This window comes from Eucyclogobius newberryi, unplaced genomic scaffold, assembly GCF_026437365.1.
Source record: "Eucyclogobius newberryi isolate DKJ021-1_F unplaced genomic scaffold, fEucNew1.0.hap1 SCAF_11, whole genome shotgun sequence".
NCBI classification, from domain to species: Eukaryota; Metazoa; Chordata; class Actinopteri; order Gobiiformes; family Gobiidae; genus Eucyclogobius; species Eucyclogobius newberryi.
This window is the reverse complement of record NW_027315735.1, coordinates 24,262,320-24,288,741: the sequence shown is the minus strand read 5'-3', so window position 1 is coordinate 24,288,741 and position 26,422 is coordinate 24,262,320. Positions and strand designations below refer to the sequence as shown.

Genomic DNA, 26,422 nt, shown 5'->3' with positions numbered 1-26,422 from the left:
CACAAAGATCTTTACAACTTAGTATGCCTATTACTATCTCTAGAGCCTTTAATATGTAAGCATTCATACACTACTACACCACTGAGCACATGTGTGTGTCTAATTAAGTGTGCTTAGTTTAGCTTCTGCAGTGTATTCTGATAAGTTAAAAGTCAATAATACAAATGAGGTCCATCTGCTCAATGCATGTGTATTTAAAACATGAGCTGCCATCTCCGGACAAAGAAAACCCCCAGATAAATAATGTTATTCAAGCACGATTTAAAAGTGCACACAGGTAACCTTTTTCTGGTTGGTGGTCTATTCAAGGAACACTACAACAATGCATTTCTTGGTATATTTAGTTTATTGTAAGTGGGAAAGGGAAAATGACCACATGTAACACACAATGTCCCTTTCATCATGAAATGCATTTGACATGGTTTGACCAATGCTCACAAATACACAGACTAAAACATGATCCAGGCCTACTCCATAGTTTAGTAACCTGACACAAACAGAAGACACTCCTGAGAGTTCAAAAGTGTAACAATGGAGTCAGCTTCCTCTTATGGCAATGGCAAGGCATGTTTTTCCCAAACATCATTACTTCAATAAAAATATTTCTTGTGTCATCTTGTTAGAACATGTAAAATTCTGCTGGCGGCTTTTCTCCCCCTTTGTGATCTTTTAAACAAACTACACCCTCTAAAATCATTATGTAAGCACTTTTTTTTAAATTAAGCTCTTGTAGTCACCTCAATAAATCTTCCTGTCTGATGAGCAAGCATTATGTTATACAGTCGGCTGCTAATTAGTGAATAATATACATTAGCAAACAATGTAACAATCCCAGACATCAGTACAGAGAGGGTTTTCACATTGACAGTATATTTTACACTAATGCCATGCAACGATGCAGAGTGTTGCATTTATTTATTTTATGCATTTTCTTTTTTTTCAAATCAGATCAAAGTTAAACATTCCAAACAAAGAAAGCATCCATTATATTTATAGAAACATAATGCAGCTACTGTTGTTTTAAATGTTTGCACAGTTAAACAAGAGTACAATTCATGGAGGGGTGGGTTTGATTTGCATAGCCATAAACTAAAGACAGAATAACAAATATATGTGTATATCTACAGCAGTCAGTCAATGTTTTTGTTATGGTGGTGCCCAGAGAAGAGAGCATTGTGAGGACATTAGTGGCTCAGAGTTAGACCAGTTTAAGACTGTGGATCCTTGCTACATCTGAAGTATAACAGTCGCATTGGTGTCAAGTCAAAACCTTCAACTATCGCTAAATTAATCCCCTTTTTACTTCTTGGACTCAACTCACACATAAGGAAATAAATATCTTATGGAAAAATGTAGAGTAACAATATAATACTGCATACATTTGGAAAATGGAACTATGGGGACAAGGGAATTTTGGGTAAAAACACTTCACAAACGGACAGTGCCAAAAAGGTGCAATCTGTAACAGTCAAAAGTGCTCTCCCTGCTCTGTAATGTAGCCCATTAAAATGAAAAACTGTAAACAACTAAATCTATATAAAGGTGCAGTCACATATAAAAGAAATCAAGTACTGCTTTTTAGCAAATAGGACCAAGATTGTTTGTAAAACTTGTCGGTGAACTTATACCTCAAAAACGACAATTTACAGATTACACCTTGTGGAGTGAAAATTTGTTAAGCAGCAAAAGTAACATCTAATACTGAAAAAACAAACGATTCTCCAGTGACATCCATAGTGTTATTTTTTTCACCAGAAACACCACAGATCATGGTGCAAACATTGTAAAAAATAAATACATAAATACATACACAGGTAATTCATTCTTACATACACGTACTATATCATAAAATAAGATTATAAAATCCATATATACAGATGCATAGTCCATATGCGTCCAGGAAGAGGCCAAGTGAACAGGATTTCCTCATTTTGCGGTAATTTTGTGGCTGTTGTATTCAAAGTTAATTTCTGCTGAACTGTAGTTGGCAACTTGGGACTATGCAAGAATTCAGAGGTTTATATCTGTGGTTAGGTCTTGTTTATGCCCAAAATGAGAGAGTTATAAATGGGAAGGTGTAAAGTCAGAATTTGAGAGGTACTGGACCAGGCGTGTGACTAGCTGCGTGATTAGACGTTTGACTTGGCGGGTCTGAAGTCTCTAAAGTTTGTGTGCGGAAGAGTTGTGTCAAAGCAAACACAGAAGAGATGAGTACAGTACATCTTTTGGCCAATAGGCGGACACCATCAGTCTCACCCTGGTTTTTAAGTCCTGCCCCTGTCCCCGCACTCTCAACTGCCCCCACAAACTCCCGATATAGTCCCAGGATCTCTTTTAGCTTATCCATAGGCTCCTGGATGTCCTCTGCAGCATCTTGCACACTCTGGCACAGGTCGCAGCGATTACATGGTTTTGTTCGCAAACAGGCGGCAGATAGCTGGACCAGCGCACTAAAGCTATTGGACAGGGAACGCAGGGCTTCATCGGGGGCCCAGCCAACGCGTGTGGCTCGCTGACATCCGGAAGCCAGTCGCCTCGCCTCAGCCTGAAGAAGAGTCCTTTCAACTTCGCTCATTGAAACTTGGCTTTTGAGGCTACAGTAGACACCGCGAGCTATGTTATTAGTCCCATTGTGGTTTAGATCTGGTTCATCTTTCAGGCCCTTTTCTTCTGATTCATGGTTGAATATTTCTTGCTCAAGTACGCCTTGTTCCAACACGAGCAGAAGTTGGTCGATGTCTTGTCGTAAAGTAGCAAACCCACCCTTAAGCCCCCCATAGTTTTTGTTAGTGAAAGATCGAAGAGGATTTCCTAGTGATGTTGTAGGAGAGACCGGACAAGAGACGAGCGGACTGAAATCAGAAGAAGCAGTGGAGAAGGTGGAGAGCGGCCTGGGGTTGTCCCTCAGCAGTGAAATGAGATTGGAGTTTGAAGACGAAGTCGACGGAGGAGCAGGTGGCGGCGCAGGGCTGGTCGTTTTAGGCTTTGTTCGTCGGGAGAACTCAAACACAGTCATTTCCTCGTCAAAGCTGACCCCGTCCTCGCTGTCTCCGCTAAAGCAGTTAGCATAAACAGTTCGACATCCACAGGCGTCTTTGTGCTGCTGTGGAGGAGTGCTGTCTGCCAGAGACGAGGTGGGCGAATCCCCTCTGTCGTGCATGTTCATCACCCCTCTGAGCCCCACCGCCGAGTTGGGACGAGACTGCGGCTGCTCCGAAGACACGCTGGCGCTGTAGACGCTGTTGAGGTTGGAGTACGACCCGTTTGTCCCGTTGGCCTTGTTCATGTGCGACGTCACTTCCTGCGCTTCTTTGAAAGTAGCAATAACAACCTGCGCTCCATCTTCTAAAAACTCTGCTTTCTTTTCTACGTTTGAGGCAATACACACATCCTTTTCTTTTACAGGTGTCTTGTTCAGATCTGATAGTCCGCTAGCTACGGACAGCCCAGAACCAAATCCAGATGTGTCCCCATTGATGGAGCTGGATGAGGGGTAATCGAGTGTCCCTAAGATCTCCTGCGAGCGCGTCATGTACCATGGCAGGGCTTGAATCTTTCCTCTCAGGACCGAAGCTGAAAGTCTTCCCCCCAGACTGGTTGAGCTGGTGCGCAGGTCCGACCCTGACCCGGACCGACTCGGCTCCCTGCTCTCGAGCCCCCCGCTGCCTGCCGAGGTGGTGGAAGTGAGGGAGGTGGTGAGGGTGAGCGGTGCCTCTGAGTTTTTGGGTGAAAGACTCTCGTGGCTTAGAGACACCCTTCTAGGTCCGGACTGGATGGTGCCGTTGCGACTGCTCCAAGGATAAATCCCATTTGGAGGGTTAATAATGTCCTTAAATATGGTTTTGTTTGGATCGGTTGGAGATACAGGAGAACTGGAAGGTAAGGAAAAGGGGAGGAGGTTTATGGGACCAATAGGCTTCGGGGGAACTGGAGGAGGAGCTAGTTTTGTACCTGAATTTGAGCGTGGTATTGAAGGCTGGCTTTTAGCAGACATGGCTATTCCATTACTCTTTACCTCAACATCACTGTTCTTATCTATAATATATTTGTCTTTCGAAACGCCATTCTCATGTGGGACCTCTTTAGCTGGTTTCAAGCCGTTTTGCAGCCTCTTCTCCTCGGTCTGCAGTGTTGTGCTTGGGAGTGGTTGCTGGCTGTAGCGCACAGCAGTGATCAGAGGTGAAGAAAGAGGCAGTCCTCCTGCTCCAGAAGTGACTGATTTAAACTCCATAGTTTCGGGCTCCATCTCTAGCAGATCAGAGGAGAGGCGCCCTGAGGTGTCCCCGTTACAGTGGGCGTACGACTGTCCCTTTTGGGGTGACTTTGGAGGGGTGATTTTAGGCTTGGGGGGCAGCTGAGGTTTAGGCGCCACTGGTGGTTTAACCTTAATTTCACGTTTCGGAGATGGCTTTGGAGGACTAGGCTGCTGTTTTGGATTTGCTTGAGTTTTAAGCGTATCTACTTCCTTCTTGACATTAGAGGATTTAGTAGCGAGGGGAGAGGGCGGAGCTTTTCCAGAAGATGCGGGGAAGCCGTTCCAACTGCCACTCAGACGATTAGCGTTGCATTGGTCAGCGAACTCTTTGTCTGGAAAGAAACACATGCAAGATATGCATTAATGAGTATAGTTACTGCAAAAAAGCATTTCAGACATTTTACCAAAAAAAAATGAATACATTTTTAACAGCATCACTTGTTGGTCAAAACATTTTATCATAAATGCATAAATGAAAAACAAAACAATTCCTGCGTACAAACCTGACATATCTGGCACTGGAGGCGTGAATCTCTCCTTTGCGTCGAAAAACTCCTCCTCAGACTCTGAAGCACTTTCCTTCACCAGAAGAGACATCCCAACATTTGGAGAAGGCGTCAGGCGCATTGCATCTTCGTCCTTTGAGAGGCGCTCTTCTACTTGCGCCGTTTTGTTTCTGGGTATTGAACTTGTTCTTACTGGGACTTTTGGCGGAGTCTTTTTCTTTTTAATTGGCGATCTTTTAAAAGGCATGCTGTCGATCATTCTCAAATCCCTCGAACTGGGAATCTTCGAAATGCGTCGGAGTGATTTAAGCGGGTGCTCCTCCTCCTCTTCCTCGTCTTCATCGTCATCGTCGTCGTCACTTGTCGCCCCGGCCGGGCTGGGCATGAAGTCGGAGTTGGAGAGGTCCGTAAAGCACAGGTACGAGTTGTCAGCTCCGCAGTAGTTGAGGTTTGTGGGTCGCAGAGGTGCTTGGTGGATTTTCGGTTCGAGGAGGAAGGGGTGGTGCACGTCTATGACTGGTTGCACCTCTGAACGGGACAACGTTTTGGCCGAGGCACTGCTGCTGTCGTCCAGGGCAGCGCTTATAGAGCCGCTGGACAGGCTGGAGAAGCTGCAGGTGACGCGTGGATCCGTGTGGTACCAGTTATTCTCTCTGTTAATGTCCTCATCCATCACAGCAAACTTCCTCAACCCACTTCCTGAAGCACCTTCCTCACCATCGTTTTCTATACTTTCCGTGGTTACAATGATCTTGACTTCCTGTTTGGCCTGATGTTCCTCTCTCTCCTGCCGGTCCTCCTCTCTCCTCTTCTCCTCCGCCTCCCTCCTCCGCTCCTCCCAGTCCTGACTCGCCGGGTCAAGGCGATGTGAGTCCATCGGGTCGTCGTCATCTGATGATTCATCTGAGTCACTGCAGCAACGGGAAACGTAACCTAATAATACAATAAAGATGCACAAATGATAAGCAGAAATGAAATATGTTAGTACGTAAATAAAGGTGATCTTGCTCAGTATATTGTAATAGGTTGCATTCACGTTCTATAATCTTGTCAAATTATCAATTGAAGAGCAGTTTGGTTGTAATTTAATGTCAAAAGATTCAATAATTACAGACAAGTTTTTAGGCAGAGGGATCTATACCTCACCCGAGTGTCCAAGACATAGATATGTTATTGCTTTGCCTGAAATGTCCCAGAGAATGGCATAAAACATGAAGACAAATCAAATCAAGTATTTTTTTGTCAATAAAACAAACAACTGTAACTGACAAAATGAAAGATAGATTTATACCATACTGTGGAACATTGGAACACATTAGACAAGCACGTGACAGATCCTCCATAAAAAAAAAAAAAATACCTTTAACCATGAATCTGCTCAACACATCTGCAATATAGACTTTATCTTGATCTTAATATCGCAACGTGAACACAATCTATTAATTAATTGTGTGAAAACTATATTTGAGTGCCTGTTTTTCTAGCATTAACCGTACTGGCTTGTGACATTCATCAACATAAGGTGTGAAAAATGTCTATTAAAAAATCTAAAGCCAGAAACAGTATTTGCTCACTTGTCAGGGATTCATAGCGCACGCCCTCTACAGCGGCGAACTTCCCACACACACCTTCTTCAGCAGGTATCCGGTGCACCCTCACTTTCGGGCGCCCCAGACGGAAGACATTGACATTGGGATCCACCAGGAGTCTGCAGTAGCCTCCCAGCAGACAAGCTAAGTCTTTGGCTGCCAGAGAGTCCATCAGTAAGGCAAATGGCTGGGAAGGGATTGCAAGGTTGGAGGAGATTAGGTAAAAGAGGTGGTGACAAACCCACAGCAGGGTACAAAGAAGGAAAGGCCGTAGAGTGAGAGAAAGAGAGAGATCGTCACCTTTGAGACCACTGAATAAGCACTGAACAGTTTAGGTAAAACATCAAACTATGTTTATGACAGGTATTGTGATTAGATTTGTCAGCTCTAGGGCTGTAACAATAAATCAACTACCGGTAATTGTGACATCGTAGTTGTAGTTTGATAATTGTAATTGTTATTGTCTCTATAGACTCTAAAACACACAAATATAAGTTACAAAAACAAAAAAAGCAAAGTTAAAACAAAATGTAAAGAAAGAATAAAATATCACAGATTTTTGATTAATAATCCAATTTATTTTCCAACATTCTATGTCTCGAAGCTGTCAGTCATATTTCAATGTTTATGTTGAAATGTATTTAAAATTACCGTACTCAATGTACAATAAATGTCAAAATAATAATTTGACTGATATTAATTTGATCATTCCTATAAAGTTCACAGCTGCTGAGCCAATTCCAAAATCAAGAATCAGCTCTATGTGCCCTCATGTGTGGGGTTATGGTTAGGGCCTGATTTTGTCATTTTGGTTATGGACTTAGTTAAAATATCTTTTAAACAGAGCACATTGGTACATTCCCCAAAGATCATAAGCATTTCAGACAGTAAAATATTTGTATAGGTGTAAAACTGCAGTGCAGTGAATGTTTTACACGTAACAAGACTCAATAGAGACAAGGTACTGTGTTGCTATACAAATAATAGAAGCCTTTGCGATTTGCTAATTGCGACCATTTTGACTTTGATTTAAGTGCATTTAACTTGCGGATTTACACTGAATGGTTGCATTGCTTTGATAGACACATCCCCTTAGGCTGCAGCGTGGCAAAGAAAATTGTGTGACCTAAATTTGCATGAGTGGGAATATGGTGCGAGAAGGTTCCATTTTTCTTATCTGTGTCAGTGTGTAAGTGCCTACATATCGGTGAATAATACAACATGCTGCGTCTATTTTAGTGTGCCTCGTACCTTCATGTCGTGCAGTGAGATCCGCAGCAGGCTGAGTTTCTCTGACTCCGACAGCAGCTCCACTCGGCTGATGCTGCTGAACTCCACCAGCCTCGAGATCACGTTCAGTTTGTGGTTGATGATTTGACTCATGCCGTACTTTGCTCCAACCAGGAGGCTCACTGGCACTTCTCTGTCCTGGAGCTGAGGAGCAAACAGTTTTTACATATCTCATCACAGCAAATCAACTGCCCCATAATGGTATTTACTTGAGATTACAATGAGGAAAGTAAAAAAAAAAATCACATTTAAAACGAAATATATAATAACATACAAATAAATTATTTAATGTGATTTCCGGATTCTTTTTTAAGATTATGTCTCTCACAGTGTAAATGGACCTACAATGAAAATTTCAGACCCCTCCAAAATTTCGAAATGGGAGAACTTTCAAAATTGCAGGGTGTTCAAATACTTACTTTCCTTACTATATAATGTACATTGTCATTTGATAATGTCTTTCAAATTATTAATTGGGTGATGGAAGGCTATTAAAATGAGCAAATCGTGTGGTCACTGAACAGGAATAACAAAATAAAACTGTAACATAGATATTTTATCTGGTGCATTTAAAGGTTATTTCGGTCTTATGTCAGAGGTCTGGAAAATATCAAGTACAATATCGTTCAAAACACTACAATCACATGAATGGTCTCAACATACAGTAAATGACAGTAGAATAAAGCTTACCATCATGGTGGCATTATAGGATCGCCCTCCATATGAAATGAGCTCTCCCAGCTGAGTGAGGTAGGCCAGTCGAGCCTGAGTACCAGCTATGACCTGAACCAACATGTTGACAAGGTGATCATGGCTATATGTTTACAGGTTTATCTTCCTCGTAGTGCTTACCTTCTGCCGTGGCTCCAGCAGGGCCTGGATCTTCTTAAGGTGGTAGCTGATGGCTTTCCGCAGATCCTTTTCCCTCATGTTACCGAGGAGAGTCGGAGAGATAAAGCTGTCCAGGCCAAACTCTTTCCTGTCATTTACAAAAAGATGATTCAATTTTAATAACATAATTGAGTAAACGCCAGTGTGAAACAAACTAAATTAGGATATTGTGTAATTTACTATAAATAGGGCATAAATTATGTAATTAGTCACATGCTTGGTTGCATAAAAAAAAAAAACTGTGATGCAGAGGTCAGCTTAACCTGCCTTATCAGTCCATTCTTCACCACCAATGACTGATTACTGATAGAGCTAAATGACACTAGCAGCAGGATAAGTTACATTCTTGAATGACCACTCAGACTGAAACTCATACAGTATGACTCACGTAATGCTCTTGATAGATGTCCTCGTTTGTCCACAACTATCAAGTCTCTCGTGCATGTGCAGCGCCGCCAGCCGCAAAGCAGTGTTACACTTCATCTCGACAGCAAACCGTTCTTGAAGCACGTCGCCAACACTCTGTAAACACAGAGCAATACACATTGGTATATCTGTTACACAGGGCATTAACATCACAGGAAAAGAAAAGGGACACGTGGCGACATACAGCAGAACAAACAAAGCTGCTGATAGAAGCCGACAGAAGAGAATTTCCCAGAGGTAAGACTGAAACAAAGGAATATGTGGCTCTAAGGCTTATCATCTCAGGATGAAATACAGCCTCAAACAGATAAAAGATCACAAATATAACTACTGTGATTAACTCAGTCAAACTTTGCAAAAAATACTTCCTTTTCATTATTAGAGATCTGACAGAAAAGAGTGTATGGGAAGTACATTTCTGTACATTCCTGACACAAATGGCTTGTTTACCTGTAAAAAGAAATACTCAAAAGCAGCTGTGTCCTCCTGTAGCAGGTCCATGGGGTCTCTGGGAATGAAGCACACTCTGAACAGACATCTGTAATCGTGGGTGTCTTTTTTCTGCACCACCTGATGGACAAACACACAACACTGTTATTAGTATGATGTGTGATTGTGTATGCAATGCCTGTTTCCAGGGTTTTACCTTTTGAACGAGCTCATCCTCGTGCAGTAGCAGCAGTTTGGTAATGCTGTATTGCTGCTCTAGCAACAGGGAAAAGTACTCAATGGCCCGGATGGACAGTTTATCCTTCAGAGTCAGAACAATGTCCTGGCACAATGAAAAAACAACATTTTAAAACCCTTAAACAAACAGGTTTCATCAGTGTCGACAGGCGGCAGATGGGCACAGCTGATGTTCATTTCTGATTCTGTATTATTTTGTTGAATAAAACCAGCAGAAACAAAGAATTGACAGACTTGTAGATAACTGTTTGAAGATTTATTTTTCTATACTTGCAGCATATTCAGCTCATGGAATAAATGTAATTCAGGTAGTCTACATGTTTCACTTTTTCACTTACAAGGCATTCAATGATTATTTATGCTTGTAAAGTATGTTTATCAATAATTATCCATATATTTATTTATTCTTAATGAAAAAATATATTCAAAAAAGGATAGAAATTAGAAATGGGTGGTCGAGTGGTTAAGGCACAGCACATTTATGCCAGAATCCAAGTGCAGCCGGCCGCAGTGTTGTGCGTTTGATTCCTGACTATTTACTGAATTGTCCTCCGTTCTCTCTCATCCCCCATTTCACACTAGTTTCCTGTCAATAAAGCCTACGGGCATAACATTTAAAAAAATAAATTATACAGAACAGAATTAGCTTATTATTGTTACCCAAATCTTTGACTGATTTTCACTACAGTTTAAAAAAGGCACATAGATAATACTCTGTCCATATTATCTTGTTTAAACTGGTCAAGCTGTGATGCTGTGAACCTGAATGAGAGAGAAGCCCTAAAACTCCTATTCACACTTTAAAACCCTCTGTAAACACACAAACCTTAACTGTGGTGGTGTTGTCAAACTTGAAGGCCTTGGTCTGTCCATTTTCCAGATAGACTTTGAGGACATTGGGCAGGAAAAGAAGAGAGTTTCCCTGTAAATTACAAAAGACACGTGATTCAAAGTGTGAAATAAAAAGAAAAAAAATAGTCGTATAGCATTATATCACCACGGACAGAGATTTCCTCTTCACAGAGAGAGGGAAAAATTGTGCATGATTTGTTTTAAAACAAGAAAAGGAAACAAAAACTAAGGCTAAATTGAAGCTTTTGTGGGATGTTTTCCTGGATGAGATGCAAATTGTGTTCAACTTAAAACTGTGGTCCAAGGAAGGAACAGCTTATGATAACGTTGATATTTGAACCTGTCTGACCTGAGTGTGCCCGTTGACCACCACCTCCTCTGCAAAGCGCACTTTAACTGGATTACTCCTCAGACGGGCTCTCTTCTCCGCCGACATGATGGACGACTTTGGATTCTGCAAACACACAGGGCCCCAGCGTCATGACACCCGGAGCTACACCCTGCCCGCCGTGAGAGTATACTGAACGCCATTACATCCAAACAACACGACAGCAGCCCACATGTGATTACACTGACTGTATTTACGTTGGCAATCTTTGAGTTAATCCCTTTCAGAAACACGTGGTTTGCTGTCACAAGCTTAGAAAACACAACTACAGTCTTTGCTGAAATTTTCATAATTCATAGAAAGGGGGGTCTTTTCTCAGAGTTGTTGCGTTAGTCAATATCTTCTTTGTGCTCACCGTCATGTGCCGTAGGATGGTTACAGTGATACAATCCTCCATGTCACTGCAGCAAGAAGAATCACACACAAGAAACAATTCATTAACTTGTGTCCAGCTGTCAAATAAGCACTTTTTCTTTTGACCCTTTGCCCCTGCCTTACTAATCTTCGCATACACACACATTCACACATCCTGACCCCATGACGTGGTTCATGCAAGAAATGCGGTCCGGCAAACAATACAAAGCAGTTATTTGCGTGGATAGACAGGACACACTGGTCGCTGTTGTTCTGAGAAGTGCATTAGTCAGCTGAGAAATGGACTTAAAGAACAACGCGGACGTGGTCTTTGCAGTTCGTCTTACCTCAAGATGTTTTCGACCTGCTCAGAGCTTAAATCCTCCAGCACTTTGTCATTGATCTGCAGTACCTGGTCCCCCGGGTAGAGGATCCCATCTGCAGGACTCCCTACAGACAAAAGACAGCATAGAAAATCTGTAATGAATAATCAATTAGATAGTTACCCAAATATACTTAGCCTAAAAGTCATTGAAATACAGTGCCAAAGTTACGTGCATGATTCACATTAAAAATGGAAAAAGATCATGAACGTACTTGATTTGATTACACACCTATGTACATTTGATTATCTGTCATAAAAAAGCTAAATTTATTGGTTTATTGGTATAAAGGCTTTATTCCCCTTCAGTTATTCAGTTATAAGGGTCGACAAAGAGAATCATAATTTCTGTGTGCACTGTTGTAAATCAATCAGTATAACTTCAAGGGGTATTTTAATATTAATATTGCATAGTTTTAAACAAAATGTATATAACCATTTCCATACATCCAGAATAGGGCTGCTGCAACTAATAATCATTTTGATGAATCGATTAATTGTTTAGAATCATGTGAGGAAAATATCTTTACTAAATTTGACCCCGATGAAGCTGAAGCGACGCACATTTGAGGATCCTGGTGGAGCCCATTTATGTTAAGGATTATCCCATTACTAAATTAGTTGACGGTTAGTTCAATAATCGATTAGTTGTGAGTGATTAATATATTAACATGTTACAGCCCTAATCCATGGGACATGCACAAAGTTAACTGAACTACTAAACTTGTGTCTTGCATTGCTATGAACAATAATTATTTTACATTTTACTTCATAATATATTAAAATACCTTACGAAACACAGGCACATATAATGACATTGCAGTACAGTTGCACAGTGCTGGGTTTTGCAGGCATAAATCCTGAACTTGCATTAAGATAAATAGAGGCTGCATTCACACACGCAGAACAACACATGGTTTTTCAACATGGCTGACTCAGCGGAGCGCTCCAGGACTTGAGGGGTTACGATTATTCTGGGCTCCATCCAGCTCAGCTCTGCTCGGCCTTCTATAGTTATTTATACTCATTTGTCTTGGGGCGAGAGAGTGCGACTGAGGCACAGCCGTTACAGCTTAGCCCCTACACACAGACACAGACATGAAGAAAACAGCAAGAAATGTCCTCTTTCACATATGTTTTTCACATACCCTGTCTGTCTAGAACGGTCTGTCCCTAATTTCTGACCCTCTGAGAGCAGGGCAGCGCTGCACTGAAAGCCTTTAGACAAACTGCCAGACGTTCAACCCCCTCTTATACAACAGCTCCGCCAATATCCTTTTTTCCCTGGTTTTTCAACATCTCACTGCACCTGAACCTACATTTTCATTTCACATTCATTGCTGTGGGCTAAATTTTCATTAACAAAGCAAACACAAAATAATATACCGGTACTATACATACATATTATTATTATTATTGTCAGAGTTATTGTCTGTTTCTGTGTGTTTCTGGTCAGACTGTGGCTAACTCACCAACAATAACTGCAATATCGCAATACCAATCGTCTTGTTAACTCTTATTCCTGAATACATTCTTGTAATTGTTAAAAATCGCTAGTCCATTTCAGTGCTGCTTACATGATGTAGACTTTTCAGATATAATTCATAAATCCCCTTTAAATATACCGGTACTGAGGATCAGATTAAAAGTAGGTTGTCAAGCGTAAACTATGTCTAAACTAAGGGGCCGTACAACAACATTTGAATGGAATAAGCCATGATCATAACATACTCTGTCCTCTGTTTTCACCGTTTTCCTTTGATTCTCCCTGGATTTTGGCAGCAAAATTTACTTGTTGAAGATCTGTACAAGTCATTTATCAGATTACTGAACGTAAAGTGATGGGTCAGCATTGTTCTTGGCCTATTGCGGCCCCTTTGTCAATGTTGCCCAAACAAGGAATGATTGGATTAAGAAACAATGAGCAGGTGGTGCTGTTGTTTTTGTGGCTTTCCTGGCACACTGCCCTTCAGCCTAAATGCCAGGGTTTAGCCAACGTTTTCACACAAAAAGCATATTTTTATGTGTTTCTGTCCAAGCTATAATATACCGGTAGAATTTATCCTCCAAGTTCATACGTATATGTTTAAAGGCTTATGCATGCTGTGGTTAATGAAGGACTACAGGAAATGAATGTACAGTAAGTCCGTGGCCCCTAATAATGTGAAATTCCAACACGGGGCAGAAAGCGTTTGAGACAGAGTGTAATCCAAATGTGGATGGCTGGTAGCAAAGAACAGTTACATAAAAAGTGACATTTTAGTGACAAAGCACCGAAAACTATTCACCCAGACAAACGACACAATGGTTCACACCGTATTAACATACATGGATCGAATAACCAGCTACAATAATTAAAAACAGCCAGGAAATGCCCAAAAATAAATATTCAGTTTACGCTATACACTGATCGGACACAACATTAAGAACACAGACTATTAAAAAAAAAAAAACATATCTGGTTTCTTTTTGTCAGGGGTTGGGACAAGGAACCACATGCACAGTGTTTTTATAGATTTTTCTGCCAGATGCCCTTCCTAATATTGCAAACATCCACGTTACAGTGACTGAAGAAGGTATTGGACGTTCTTCTTCTTACAAAAGAACAGTATGGGTCTTTATCTGATCAAAATTAATGTAAAGTGTCCAACTAAAGAACAAGACCAATCTGTACAAGAGGTAAATATTGAGGGCTGTACAAAACATCTCTTGTGGGGCATTTGGAGACTATTAGTGGTCAATATGTTACAAAACTGGGTGTAAACAAATAATGTTTATTTTGTGCACCGCAATCTGCTGCTTGAGAAATGTCACCACGAAGAGGCGGAGCTTACCAGCGCTGCAGTTTTGAACAAGACGTCAATGACTGTTTCTATTTTAAGTCATTAAAGATAAATGTTGTGGTTTATAATGTAAAATGATGATCAATGTTATAGTTCAACATTAAGTACCTTAAAAAAGCATAATGTGTCTCTTACCGGGGGAGATGTCCCTGACCAGCAGGGGCGGCTCTGTGGTGAGGGTGAAGCCATGGCCCGTGCTGCTGTCCAGGACCGAGTCTCTGGTGATCTGCAGCTGGAGTTTGGCCTGGAAGTTCTGATTGGACAGACTGTTGGAGCGCTGCGACCTCCCATCGCCTAGCAACCGCTCCCTGCAGAGGTCAAAGGGTAAAGGTTACAGGCTGGAGGCATGATGAGTTTGGTGTTCGTGAATGAATTACTGTGAGTAGATCAAAGGGGTTCTGTCCTAATTGACATATGTTTTACATTGGTTAATATTTCTTTTATCTTGAGACTGTCAGAAAACGTGTACAGCACAATTGTGAATGACCGTGTGAATACTTACGTATACTTACCTTGTGAAAACTAGTGATGTGCAAACATATTTCTGTATTAGCTGTAGGTCTTTAGTTGCTTAGTCAATTACTCAGTTGATGGTGTCTTAGTCAACCACAGTTTTTATTAGTTGACTGACATTATAAGGGAGGAAATTGTGAGTTTAGTCCACCCTTTTCACATACCTGTGAAAAGTACTAGTAAACCTGGTGAATACCAGGTTTACTAGTACTTTTCTGTATAGATTGTTATATTTGCATGATATCCTGAGAGCTTGTGATTGCAGTTTAGGTCAGATATTTGGTCAGATCCCTAATATACGTCATGGTTTTGAAAGCGTTTGCCAGCTTCACACCTTTTAGTCAACTAAACGATGCACAGGGTTTGTCTTTAATCAACCAAAAATGTATTTAGTCAACTACAGCTCTATTTCGTAAGAGCTAAGAACAAGTTAGATATAGATTGAAAAACCTACTTCCTCAATTCAGTTGAGGAAGTAGTAGAAAGTCAGGTACTCCAGCTTTAGTTTGTACATCATCAATATATATAGACTACATAGTTTATATGGTTTACACATTTTTACAATCAGTTTAGATATACTATTTGAAGTTAAATGTAAATGTTAATTTTAAATATTAAGTATATTCAAGTTAAAACCAAGGTCTCACAAAAAATGATAGGCCACACAGCCATAATGTTTCTTTTTGAGATTTTTTTGTCCCATTCACCAGGGGCCTGCTGTGTAAACTGTACACATTTGGTTTGAATATGAAGATGACACACAGCCCCCGAGGGTGCGTGTCTGGGTCAGCTGTTTGTGAGACCTTTCCCTCAGAGCGAGTGAGAGAGGCATTTCTTCACACGCCTCCTTTACGAAGAAAGAAAAACCACTCTGCGGACAACAAGGGAGCGAGGGGCACTTAAAAGCATAATTGTTGTCTCCTCTGGGTGTGTTTCTGTGTTGGAAAGAGATGGTCCGGTTTGGAATTTGTACCAAACCCAGCGCAGTGTTTTTGGCTTGGGGCTGTGGTGTGAGGTCTGCCTGCACCAAAATAATGAACTTTATTCTTTTTACTCCTTTCTGGCCTTTCAAAATAGAGTTATGAATCGCTATTTTAGTGATACTGACAAGAAGAAATACTGTTTAACCGTTAAATAAATGCTGCTATTTTAAAAGACAATAAATCACACACATCCTACACAATAGAAGGCGGCAGCATACTGTATCTAGAATCAGCGCCCGATGAAAAATGTGTCTAATGTGTTGATATCATAGTTAAAACGGTTGCTGTTCCTGTCACTGTTGTTGCGTCTTATCACCAGTATTACACCTAAGCAGAGGTGAAAAGTCACAAAAAACAGTGCTTCTGCGGAGCAAAAATTACACTCTTCCTTACATCCACAGCTACTTTCCATAAACAATCTAGTGTGGATAAAGCAAAGGACTTGAGGTCAGGGGTCAGTCTTTCTAGTCGTATTATATAACATCAATGGCAATTTAAGATATCCTCCAAAACAGTTTGCATTGGTTTTAATCGCGTTACTGTTTCTGCTACTAGACTTAATACTTTTCATAGATTTGATATTGTTTTTTATTTCATTTGAAAGCACTTACGTCACTTAAAAAAAATAAAAAGTATGTAAAGAAAATTTAATTACATCAGTTTTTGACATATGTCCGGAGGCAACATGTGTCTTTGCAGTCTTTAAATTGCCCATGTTGGGTAAAATAATGTCCACTGTCCAAGATCAAAAACGTCTTGGGATAAATTTAAATCCGTTGGAATACATTGGCCGTGGCAAGATTATATTTGATTAATAATGCATCTTATGTAATACAGCGGTAAAAGATGCGCTGTTGCAATGCGGTAAAGATTACAATCTCTAAAACAGTACCGGTATAGTGGCATTTTTAAAAACAGGCAGAATACAGATGACCTTCCCAGTGCATACCTGCTGAGTGACTCCCGGGTGCGTCGTATTATGGTCCCCACCACCTGCTGCACGCGGCTGGTGCTCCGAGCTGGAGACCTGCTCCTACATCGCTCCTTCTCCTCCATTTATCTAGAGAAAATACACAACGGAATGAGCTACAGCAATGGGCCTGGACCGAAATGAAAAGACAGAGGAGATCACATTCAGCGCCAAGAAATGACTATGAAATTTACATCCTGGCTGCGACGTTTTATTTGTTGAACATAGTTTTGGCCTTAAATAATGAGAGTAAAGACCAAATGGCAACTTACTGGGCAATAACGAGTACACAAGAATTTAGGTCACAGAATGAAGTCATGTTTTATTTGCGTTGCTGTAAAAGTACAAAATGTTCACAAGATCTCAAGTTAGTTTCTGCTTAGCCTGCTTTTTAACACAGTGTCTTGGTGAGGAAATTATGAAGGAAGGAGTGTTTCATTAAACCCTTGGGAATAAGAGCTGATGAGTTCTGAATCCAGACCAAATATCAAGACGTATTGCTCACTTCAGGGTTTTATGTCTCTGCAAATCAATACATCTACACTAAAAGCACACCGGGCAGTTTCCTCTCTAGCTCTACGACAGAACTACACTGTACTCAGATGAAAACAATTTGCTTTATTTTGTACATCTTGTGGTGAGCTAAATAAACTGGCCAAACTGCTCCACACAAGGTAAAAAGAAATCGTGGCCATAAAGTCCAGTGCAGCCGATCAATATAGTTAACAATGATAAATGTGTTTTAAAACTCTGACAAGCATCATTCCTTGCCAGCGCCGAGAGGTTAATAGTTTGATCAGAGCACAAAAAGATGAGGAAACTTCTGCAAGCCAAGAGTTTTGTTCTGATGAAATGAAATGCGTGGCCGTGTGCCCTAAAACCTTTCAGCCTTTAAACACAATGATTAATGTAAAGAGGAAAGAATCTAAATACCATTACTCAAATTACTTTACTTAAAACAATTACAAAAAAACAGATGTTTGTGAGTATTAGTTTGAACAATTTTTTTGTTTTTTGTTTCAGGGGTACATAGAAGAGCAAGTAGAAGAGTAGCAACTAGATGTAGCAATTGTAAAAAAGTATTTAGTCAGTAGTAGCCTCAGACAAGTAAAAGAAGGGGTAGTAACAATATCAGTATATGTTATTAGTCAAGGTAGAAATAATATGACTTATAGTGATAGTAGCAAGTGAAAAGTGTATTTGAAATTTTTTTTATCAATCCAACAGGAATGTGTTGAAACGTGTTTGTAAACGTATTAGTTGAGGTTTAATTATCAGACAAATGTCGATAAAACTAATGACAAAAGTGCAGAAATATCACCTTATACCCCAATACACCCGATAATACATTTTGCATATATTCAAAATGACATTCACAATATTATCTAAAAATGTCCCTTCTACTTGTATTATTATCATTGTGGGTTTTCTTTAACCAGGTTTTAAGGTGCACTATGCACTGTGTCCTGTGAAGGGGCTGCCAATTGCTCGTCTCCATAAAGATGGTATTGTTTTACCAAGAATAAACTACAATGTGACTTATCTATCTCCATGGGGACAAGCCTGTAACGCACCAGGCCAAGTTCAATTCAATTTATTTTTGTAACGCAGGTTACAGTTACAGGTCAGATCTGTGAAGCGGCAATATATTATTGCAATACAACACCAAGGATGAGATGTTTGATGCTGTACTGCAATACTAAGTACACATTTAAGTTTGAATACATTTTGAGTATTTCAGACCCACAGCGCAAAAAGCAGGGGTTAGTTGACGACAAGGCAATTACATTTAAGATCCAATTTATATGAGCTGGAATCACTAAAAGACAGCGCTATTAACAAGGTCATATCCAACTTTGTCATGTTAGCAGGTTTGGTCGGATGTGATTGTTGGGACCAGGCCAGTCATGACTAGTCACACAGGGTAATGTACTAAAGGCACACAGAGTGGGTTTGTCCCATAAGAGGATTATACACAGGCTCTTCTACGGCACAAGCCCGGAGTGGTCAGGGTGTCACTATAGCACCTCCTGCTCATCCGGATTGAGCCAGATTGACCGGCGGATGAGGCGGGACAAGGGGGGCTAGGTATCTGACAGCTGTGCCCCAGGAAGTGATTATTTACAAACTCCGACATTAAGAAAGAATGAAAGTGTGCCACTCGTGGCTGAGTGGGCCGCAAAGTCATTTTAATCCATTTCACGCTACACTGTCCTGTTGAATAAAGCCTACGGGCAAAAAGCCAACTAGAATTAAAGTAGTGGATGAAAGAGGAATTAAAACTCCAAAAATATATGTAAAACATTGATTAAAGTATATAGTTTTAAGGATGAATTTGATAGTTTTTTTTAGCTTTTGTTAGCTTTTGTTAGTTGTTTATTCAGAATCATAAAATAGAAAGAAAATTTTCGCATTGGCCATCATCAGATTGTCAATGTCCTTCATGTGACAACATTTCTCAATACTGTTAATTAATAAGCAATGCAAAGTAAAATAGAGTATTTTCAGATCAACCATCATACCTTTTGATTTTATCATTGTTGTTCCATCTGTCCTGGAGTCTCATGACCACGTTGAATTACCGGCTCTGTCTGTACAGTAACTTCCTTTTGTTTCCTTTTGCAGATTATTTTGTGCACCTGCCGGTTAAACCAGGTGTCATACAGTGCTGGAATCACTGCTAAGTCCAGTGACTTAGCCTCTGCTTCTTGTTTTGGCCACTCCTCCCTCTGTGTCTCTCCTTCACCCTGACTGTCCTTGCAGAGTCAGGTAGTCTTCTCCAATGACAGTCTCTGTGGGCAGCGGCTATTCCTTTTTTGAAATGCAGACTTGTGCCAGCGATGTGAGCTTTACTGTCATTTGATCCTAAAAACTCAATCTCTATTAGTTTATGGCAAAGAACTGTCATTGGAAAAAGGCAATATAATAAAGGGATAGCTATGTTATGTGACCATTTATGTTAATGCTACAGAAATGCAAATGAAAAGTATTTTTGACACTGAGCTAAACCTGTTTATAAACAAAACTGGGCCTGATCCAACTTAACATTCCTTAACACCAGTTTAAGGCTAAACCTGGATAAATTTTTAAGATATGATAATGTGATCTATTATATATTCTAAACTTTTACAGGATTGACTGAATAAATAGGCCTAAATACAATGTCCTCTCAGATGATACACCTTTGGCCATAATAAGCTTTCTGTTCTGACAGAGATACAGAGAGTGTTTATTGTACCATACTGTGCTGTCCTAAAACAAACAACATACCAATTTAACCATAACATTAAAACATGTCAAAAAATCAAAAAGCGAAAAAAAACAACACAAAAAACAAAAAACGAAGTAAAAGCATTTTGTGTTAATTCCTGATGACGTAAGTTATGCACTCACCGTGCTGCAGCTGGTGTCCTCGGGTCTCCAGAACAAATAAACCCTGTTGCCCTGTGGGACATCAGCCCCGGTGCCCCTCCAGGATTGGCCCAGACACTGTGGAGGGGCTTCAGTTTGACCATCAGTGCCAATCCAAGTCCAGTTCAGCCACCTGCACCGAGCAAAACAAATCCATGAGACACATCGTTCGTGACTGCAGTGATGGGCGCTCGCATCCAATTAACTCCTGTCAGTGGTGAGATATTTTCATTTTCAGATGGCTGTTGTTATTTTTGTAGTGAACACACCGCTATGTCAAGCAGAGCAGATGTGAGACCAAACCAGTTATGTGGTTGTGGTATTTCCAATAGGCTCCTCCTCTGGGTTCTCCTCCTCCCCAAGGCTCTCTTTCTCTCTCTCTCTACTCCTCCGCAGATTTCAAACCACATGGCGTTGAAGGGACACTCCATCTCTGTCTGGTTGTCTAGATTAAAATTTCAAATCACCCAGTTCAGTCCTTACTAGGCTAAACGCGTGTAAGACTGATGTGGTAGTAGGAAAACAGCTGCTTGGCTCTAAAAAATCTTGGCTCTTAATAAAAGACTGGTATATGGTTGGACGTGATGCCAGATATAACGGAAATCTGATACTGGATTTGGTTGGGGAGAAAAACACAGGTTTGTTGTGAAAGGCCGAGCTGTTGAATGAGCAGTGACGCCAAATAAACATACTTGTCTAAAGAACCCATCTCGTTTTACTCCAACAGTGATCTATGATGTAAACCGGCGCCCCCATGGGTTCCAACAGAAGGTTTTGATAGACGCGACTGTGCTGCTCCGCCATCGGGCCCTGTGTCCCTCACGTGGAGCCCGTTCACAAGGCCCATAGTAGAAGACTTAGATGGACTCATGAATTATCCATAGGGCTAATGCAGCTAGCTCAGCCTCCGAGCACCTCCCTCATCGGCCACTCTGCCAACACAAGCAACAAGGAGAAGGAGAGAGGAGGCAGACAGAGGCGTATGGGGGGTTGGGAGAGGGTGGGAGTGGACAGAGGGAGAAAAGAAGTGGTCAAAGAAGAGAAAGGAGAGAAAGGACAGGAGGGGCGCACAAAAGGGGACCAGAAGGGGAGAGTTTTAAAGGGGGTGAAAAAGGCAGCGGCCAAAATTGAGTGAGGGAAAAGTTGAAACAGAAGTGTCAACACTGAAGAGTGAAGGAGTTTGTTTACTGGGAAAAGGCTGATCAATGCAACATGTTCTTCCACTGATTACTGATTCACATAGAGATGGAGAAAAACCAGTGTCCCGTGAGTTTTACTTTGGATAGTCACAAATAAACGTAAACGACAACAATTGCTAAATAGATTTACATTAAATAAAACTGGTAATAAATCAATCAGTTTCCTTTATTGTCCATTTTATTTAATATTCTAATAGCATGAAGCAACATCAATATAATGCAATGCCAATATTATTATGATTATTAATATATGAAATGTATATCTGAGCGGTTAGCCCTCTTGCCTCCCAAAAAGGAGATCGGATGAGTGCATTTGTTACGTAAATTGGCAACTCTAAATTGCCCGTCCGTGTGTCTATGTCTCTGTGTTCACCCTGCGACGAACTGCCCCCTGTCCAGGCTGTAAGGCACAAGTCACCCGCGATTTTAATTTTAATCTTCAGTAATTATTTATCAGACATGTAATCTCTACTGTACATATGCAATTATCTGGCCTTTGCCTCATCGTACAGGGAAGACTTGGGCTCGTCTGAACAAAAGTAGATCAGATACTGGATCCATAAAGTCAAATAAACACAACCAGTACCCGGGGAGTAGACATACAAATATTCATACTTGTAATCTTTGATCATTGTTGTTGCTTTCTTCTTGCCAGTGTGATCTCATTTTGATAAACATACAGTTATAGCTGCTATTATGCTCACACGCACAACCCATTAAAGTTTGTATTTGTCACAGCTGTTTGCACTAATGAATGAAGTACAAATTGTTCAACTCTTTTAGCAACATATTATGTCATGCAGATATTTATTACTTAGCTATAATAGGATATATTGCCTGATTTGATAGCAACAATATAGCAGTAATGCCTTGTTCTACTCACCCTCCAGTAATCACAGACATAGAGAATGTTGCTTACTCCACTGTTCATTTGGGCTCACTGTGCTCACCAACAAACTTGGACAGAGACCTCAGTAAACATTCGGTCCAAGAGCACATTTGGCAGAAAATACTGTTTGTTTGAACGTCCGGATAATCTGAGTTGTGTAGTTATGTGCGAGCAAGACATGGACAGCTGGACTGTTAGAGCGCATGGCACTAAAATTAAAGAACAGAGCAAAAATGTAGACCAAATTGTAATAAGAGACATCGCAGTGCTTATTATATTTTACATTGAAAGGCTACGGGTCAAATGTCAACACAATGTTATTCTATTCAGCACTGGACTTGTGCTTAATTTCAATTTTGAAAAAAATGTTGTCATTATGACATCATATAGAAGCTGTTTCATAGATGTAGATGTAGCTAAGTACAATGATTAGAAAATTTGTCCGCCAACCTGAAGGTCAGAGGAATGATTCCTGGACTTGGACCAGTGTATGTTGTCTTTGTGCCTTTGGGCCAGACACTTAATCCACCTTGCCTAGTATGTGTGTGTGAGTAATTGGTGGTGGTCAGAGGATGATGCTGATTGGCAGCCTACGATAGGGCAGCTGTGGCTACAGATGTAGCTTACCACCACACATATATACACATAGATGCGATCGGCTCGGCCGGAACTCGAATAAAATGGAGGTTGCGAGAACGCCCGTCGCAACAGTGCCGACTAGTTCAAAAAAGAAAAACATGTAACTCTTAATCTTTGGCCTAAGCACATGACACTTGGGACAGTGATAGAGCTACGAGTAAAACACACCTGGCAGCATCGCTCTATGATAAACAGGAAGTCAGCCATGTCGAATCAAAGTGGCACCGCCACGTTTTACTTTTTTTTTTCAAAATTGTACTTTTTGTCCGATCAAGCTCATAACAACACTTTTTGCATCTAAAGACACTGAAATTTCATAAATATTCAAAAAAATGTTGATATTTCTTAGGGTCTCCTGTTAAGTCAGGCCTATTGGAATTGATCTATGGAGCTCATATTTCACTCACTAATGCGTTTTTATGGTCTGATTGGAAATAATTAATACCTATGTAACAAATTTACTCTATAGCGCCCCCTACCCATTGTGTGAAAAACTCAACATTGTCTGATTTGTTTGAAACTCATGGTTTATATTCTCCTCGAGACGCCATGAAAAAAGTGCATTGTAGATATTGTGTCTTTTCACAATTGGCCAGCAGGGGCGCAATTAATGCCTTCACTTCCTCTTCCGCTTTTATTTTGATGGAACATTTCCTCTCGTGCCGTGGCCTTAGCATTAGGGTTAGCATCAGCGTTATCATCATCATTATTATGTTTTTGTGTTTAAGTGGTTGAACATGCTTACCACTGAAACAGACTTTCTATATTTTGTATTTGAGAGCAGGCACAAACTCTACTCCTCTGACATGATTACAGCTCCTGTATTTTACACAGATCATCAGCCTGTCCCATTTAGAATGATGATGATAGTGATGATGTGCCTCTCATTTCATTTCCCTTTTCATCAGCAGAGTTCCCAGTGCTCTATTAATAATCTTAAATAGTCTTACACTGTGCTCTCCATCAACGGTGGACTTATCTGAACGGACACAGCTGTCAAATTCCTTTAACTTTGTAAGACTTCAAAAAGAGCATTTTTCAAAGTAAATGTAATTGTGGAAAACAGTAGGTAGGGAGATCTAGAGCAACACTAATCAGAGCTACAGAGGGAGTTTAATATTTCATTACTTTAAAAATAGAAGAGGGAAATCTAGTTTATGCAGGCTGTACAGAGCACTGCTCACTTACGTTCTTTTTATGTCCATTTATTACATATTTGAGAAGGAGCAACACCAATAAACACATCAGTTATTGAGGACATATTCAAGGTGCAACTGAGAATAGAGTTGTGGTGTTCCAGCACAGACATGTTCACTACCGTATTTGTCACGGCCACTATAATGATCATTGTTGTGATGACAGTTGAGCAGATTTCGCAACCAGTTTGGATTATTTTCTTGGTTCTGTTTCGATAATCCATGCAGTATACCAGTAACCAGAGGTGCCCTAAAGGTAAGACTCCTAAGTGGGCCACAGTCAGTAGGGCAGATCCAGGCTGATGCACAGAGGCAGCAAGTCTGTCCTGATGTGTACGTTCTGCACGCCCTGCTTCGCCTTCAGAGGAATGACCTCCACGCTGCTATTCCCATCACATGTTGTAGCAAACAAGCCTGAGTCACAGCACACCGCCTGCAGCAGTGGCAAATGTAGGCTATAGAGTGCAATGAACTCAAATGAGTCAAATTACAATAAATCATAATCAAGATTTATGAGACTCACAACGACACACCCTCCTCCATGATCTGTATAGTATTTGTTGCAAGACCTAAGATGAAAACGAGAAGGGGATGGTGTTGTTACAAATACAGAAGGATTGACGGGATGTCTTCAATCCCACCGTGATGGAGCCCACGGGCCCTTAAAGCAGCGCTATCACAGCTCTTATTCAATCATGTCATGCATTAAATGAAAGCCTCTGAACAGCAAAACGTATTGTTCCGGTCTAGTTGTGTTGCGTTTGCCATGCTTGGCACGGCGCAGACTGCTGCATGCTGCTGGCCAAAGGATACGGAGGACGAGGAGCAGAAAGGACGAAGACAAACAGAGCAGAATATAGTGCCGAGTCTGCACATCGCACATGCCTCATTCATAAAGCCAGGGTTTCAACGGGAAGAGCCCAGTATCCTCTCAGTATCCCCTCAGTATACCCCCAGTATACCCCCAGTATACGCTCAGTATCCCCCCAGTATACCCCCAGTATACCCTCAGTATACCCTCAGTATCCCCTCAGTATCCCCCCAGTATACCCTCAGTATACCCCCAGTATACCCCCAGTATACCCTCAGTATACCCTCAGTATACCCCCAGTATACCCCCAGTATACCCTCAATATACCCCCAGTATACCCCCAGTATACCCTCAGTATACCCTCAGTATCCCCCCAGTATACCCCCAGTATACCCTCAGTATCCCCCCAGTATACCCCCAGTATACCCTCAGACCGGGTTCGGGATTTGGTGCATTTTTCAACCCTTATGAAAAATCACTGCGTATGGCTCACACCGTCTTCAGCCATGTGTAATAACGTAGACGCCTGCACGAAAACCATTGACCTGGATCCACAGTATCCATTTGTGTAAATACAGAATTGGAACAGACCACGATGTGAGGGTGTTATTGAGGCCATATTGAAAACGCATTGCATTCCCTTACAATTGATCAATATCTTCTATCCGCCCATCCCAGCAAGTTTAATCTTTGCTTGTAGAAACCATGAAGCTACACAAAGAAAACTGTCATCCTTTTGCTGCTTCCTTTGAAATCTTAATCGGATTGAAATATCCATCGCCTCGCTCAAAAGAGTGAGGTTGTAGGCTACAAACGTGTGTCACCAGCATCAGCAAAACGGGTATTTTCTGTGACCAGATACGAGCTCAGCGCGAGTAAATGATGCAAGGTGCGGACGAGTCCTGATCAGTCTCCTTATCAAACAATAACTAGAGAAAACTCACCTCGTGGTGTGAAGAGGGCGCAGGCGGGCCGGAGTCTGGTGTCAACACAGAACTAAAATAACCGACGCAGAAAATAAAACAGGAAACGATATTCGCTGAGATTAAATCCCGTGTGTCCTGCCCGGCCCGGATGGTGATGAGCTGAGTGGGGGGGGGTTGGATGCTGTCGCGCTGGAGCTGCTCCTCTAATCCTCGTGCCTGAGCTACTGGACTAAGCCACTCCTCCTGCCTCTCTGTCCGCCCCTGTCCTGTGCCCCCCAGACCCAGGAGGGCCCCCGCGCCTCTTCTGCAGACCAAGTCTGTATCACAAACACATAAAACACTATTATGCCTATTAATATTAGTATTTGTATTATGCCTAAATAATCTCCTAAAATCTAAAATTCATACAAATTCTACAGAAT

General features: G+C 41.1%; 1 protein-coding gene across 2 annotated transcripts; it reads right to left on the bottom strand.

The window, feature by feature from the left end:
* Positions 1 to 327: 327 nt before the first annotated feature.
* frmpd1b (FERM and PDZ domain containing 1b) lies at positions 328 to 26,232 on the bottom strand. 2 transcript variants are annotated; one of them, XM_072439616.1, is made up of 17 exons: positions 26,019 to 26,232; positions 20,323 to 20,473; positions 16,909 to 17,019; positions 14,599 to 14,771; positions 11,586 to 11,688; positions 11,240 to 11,285; positions 10,846 to 10,950; positions 10,471 to 10,566; positions 9,604 to 9,729; positions 9,408 to 9,527; positions 8,920 to 9,053; positions 8,493 to 8,619; positions 8,331 to 8,423; positions 7,602 to 7,784; positions 6,336 to 6,537; positions 4,759 to 5,694; positions 328 to 4,587 (listed from the first exon to the last, which is right to left on the bottom strand). In XM_072439616.1, exons 3-17 carry the CDS (start codon positions 17,013 to 17,015, stop codon positions 2,084 to 2,086), a joined length of 5,055 nt encoding a protein of 1,684 aa, XP_072295717.1. In that variant the 5' UTR covers positions 17,016 to 17,019; positions 20,323 to 20,473; positions 26,019 to 26,232; the 3' UTR covers positions 328 to 2,083. The 2 variants fall into 2 exon arrangements, with proteins under 2 accessions (XP_072295717.1, XP_072295718.1); XM_072439617.1 differs by having other exon boundaries at positions 6,390 to 6,537.
* Positions 26,233 to 26,422: the final 190 nt, after the last annotated feature.

Coding starts and splice junctions, on each gene's coding strand:
- frmpd1b (XM_072439616.1), bottom strand. CDS start 17,015: ATGGAGGAGAAGGAGCGATGTAGGAGCAGGTCTCCAGCTCGGAGCACC. Junction 9,054..9,407: donor TTGAGTATTTCTTTTTACAG/GTAAACAAGCCA, acceptor CTGTGTTTACAG/AGTGTTGGCGACGTGCTTCA. Junction 5,695..6,335: donor GCGCTATGAATCCCTGACAA/GTGAGCAAATAC, acceptor TTGTATTATTAG/GTTACGTTTCCCGTTGCTGC.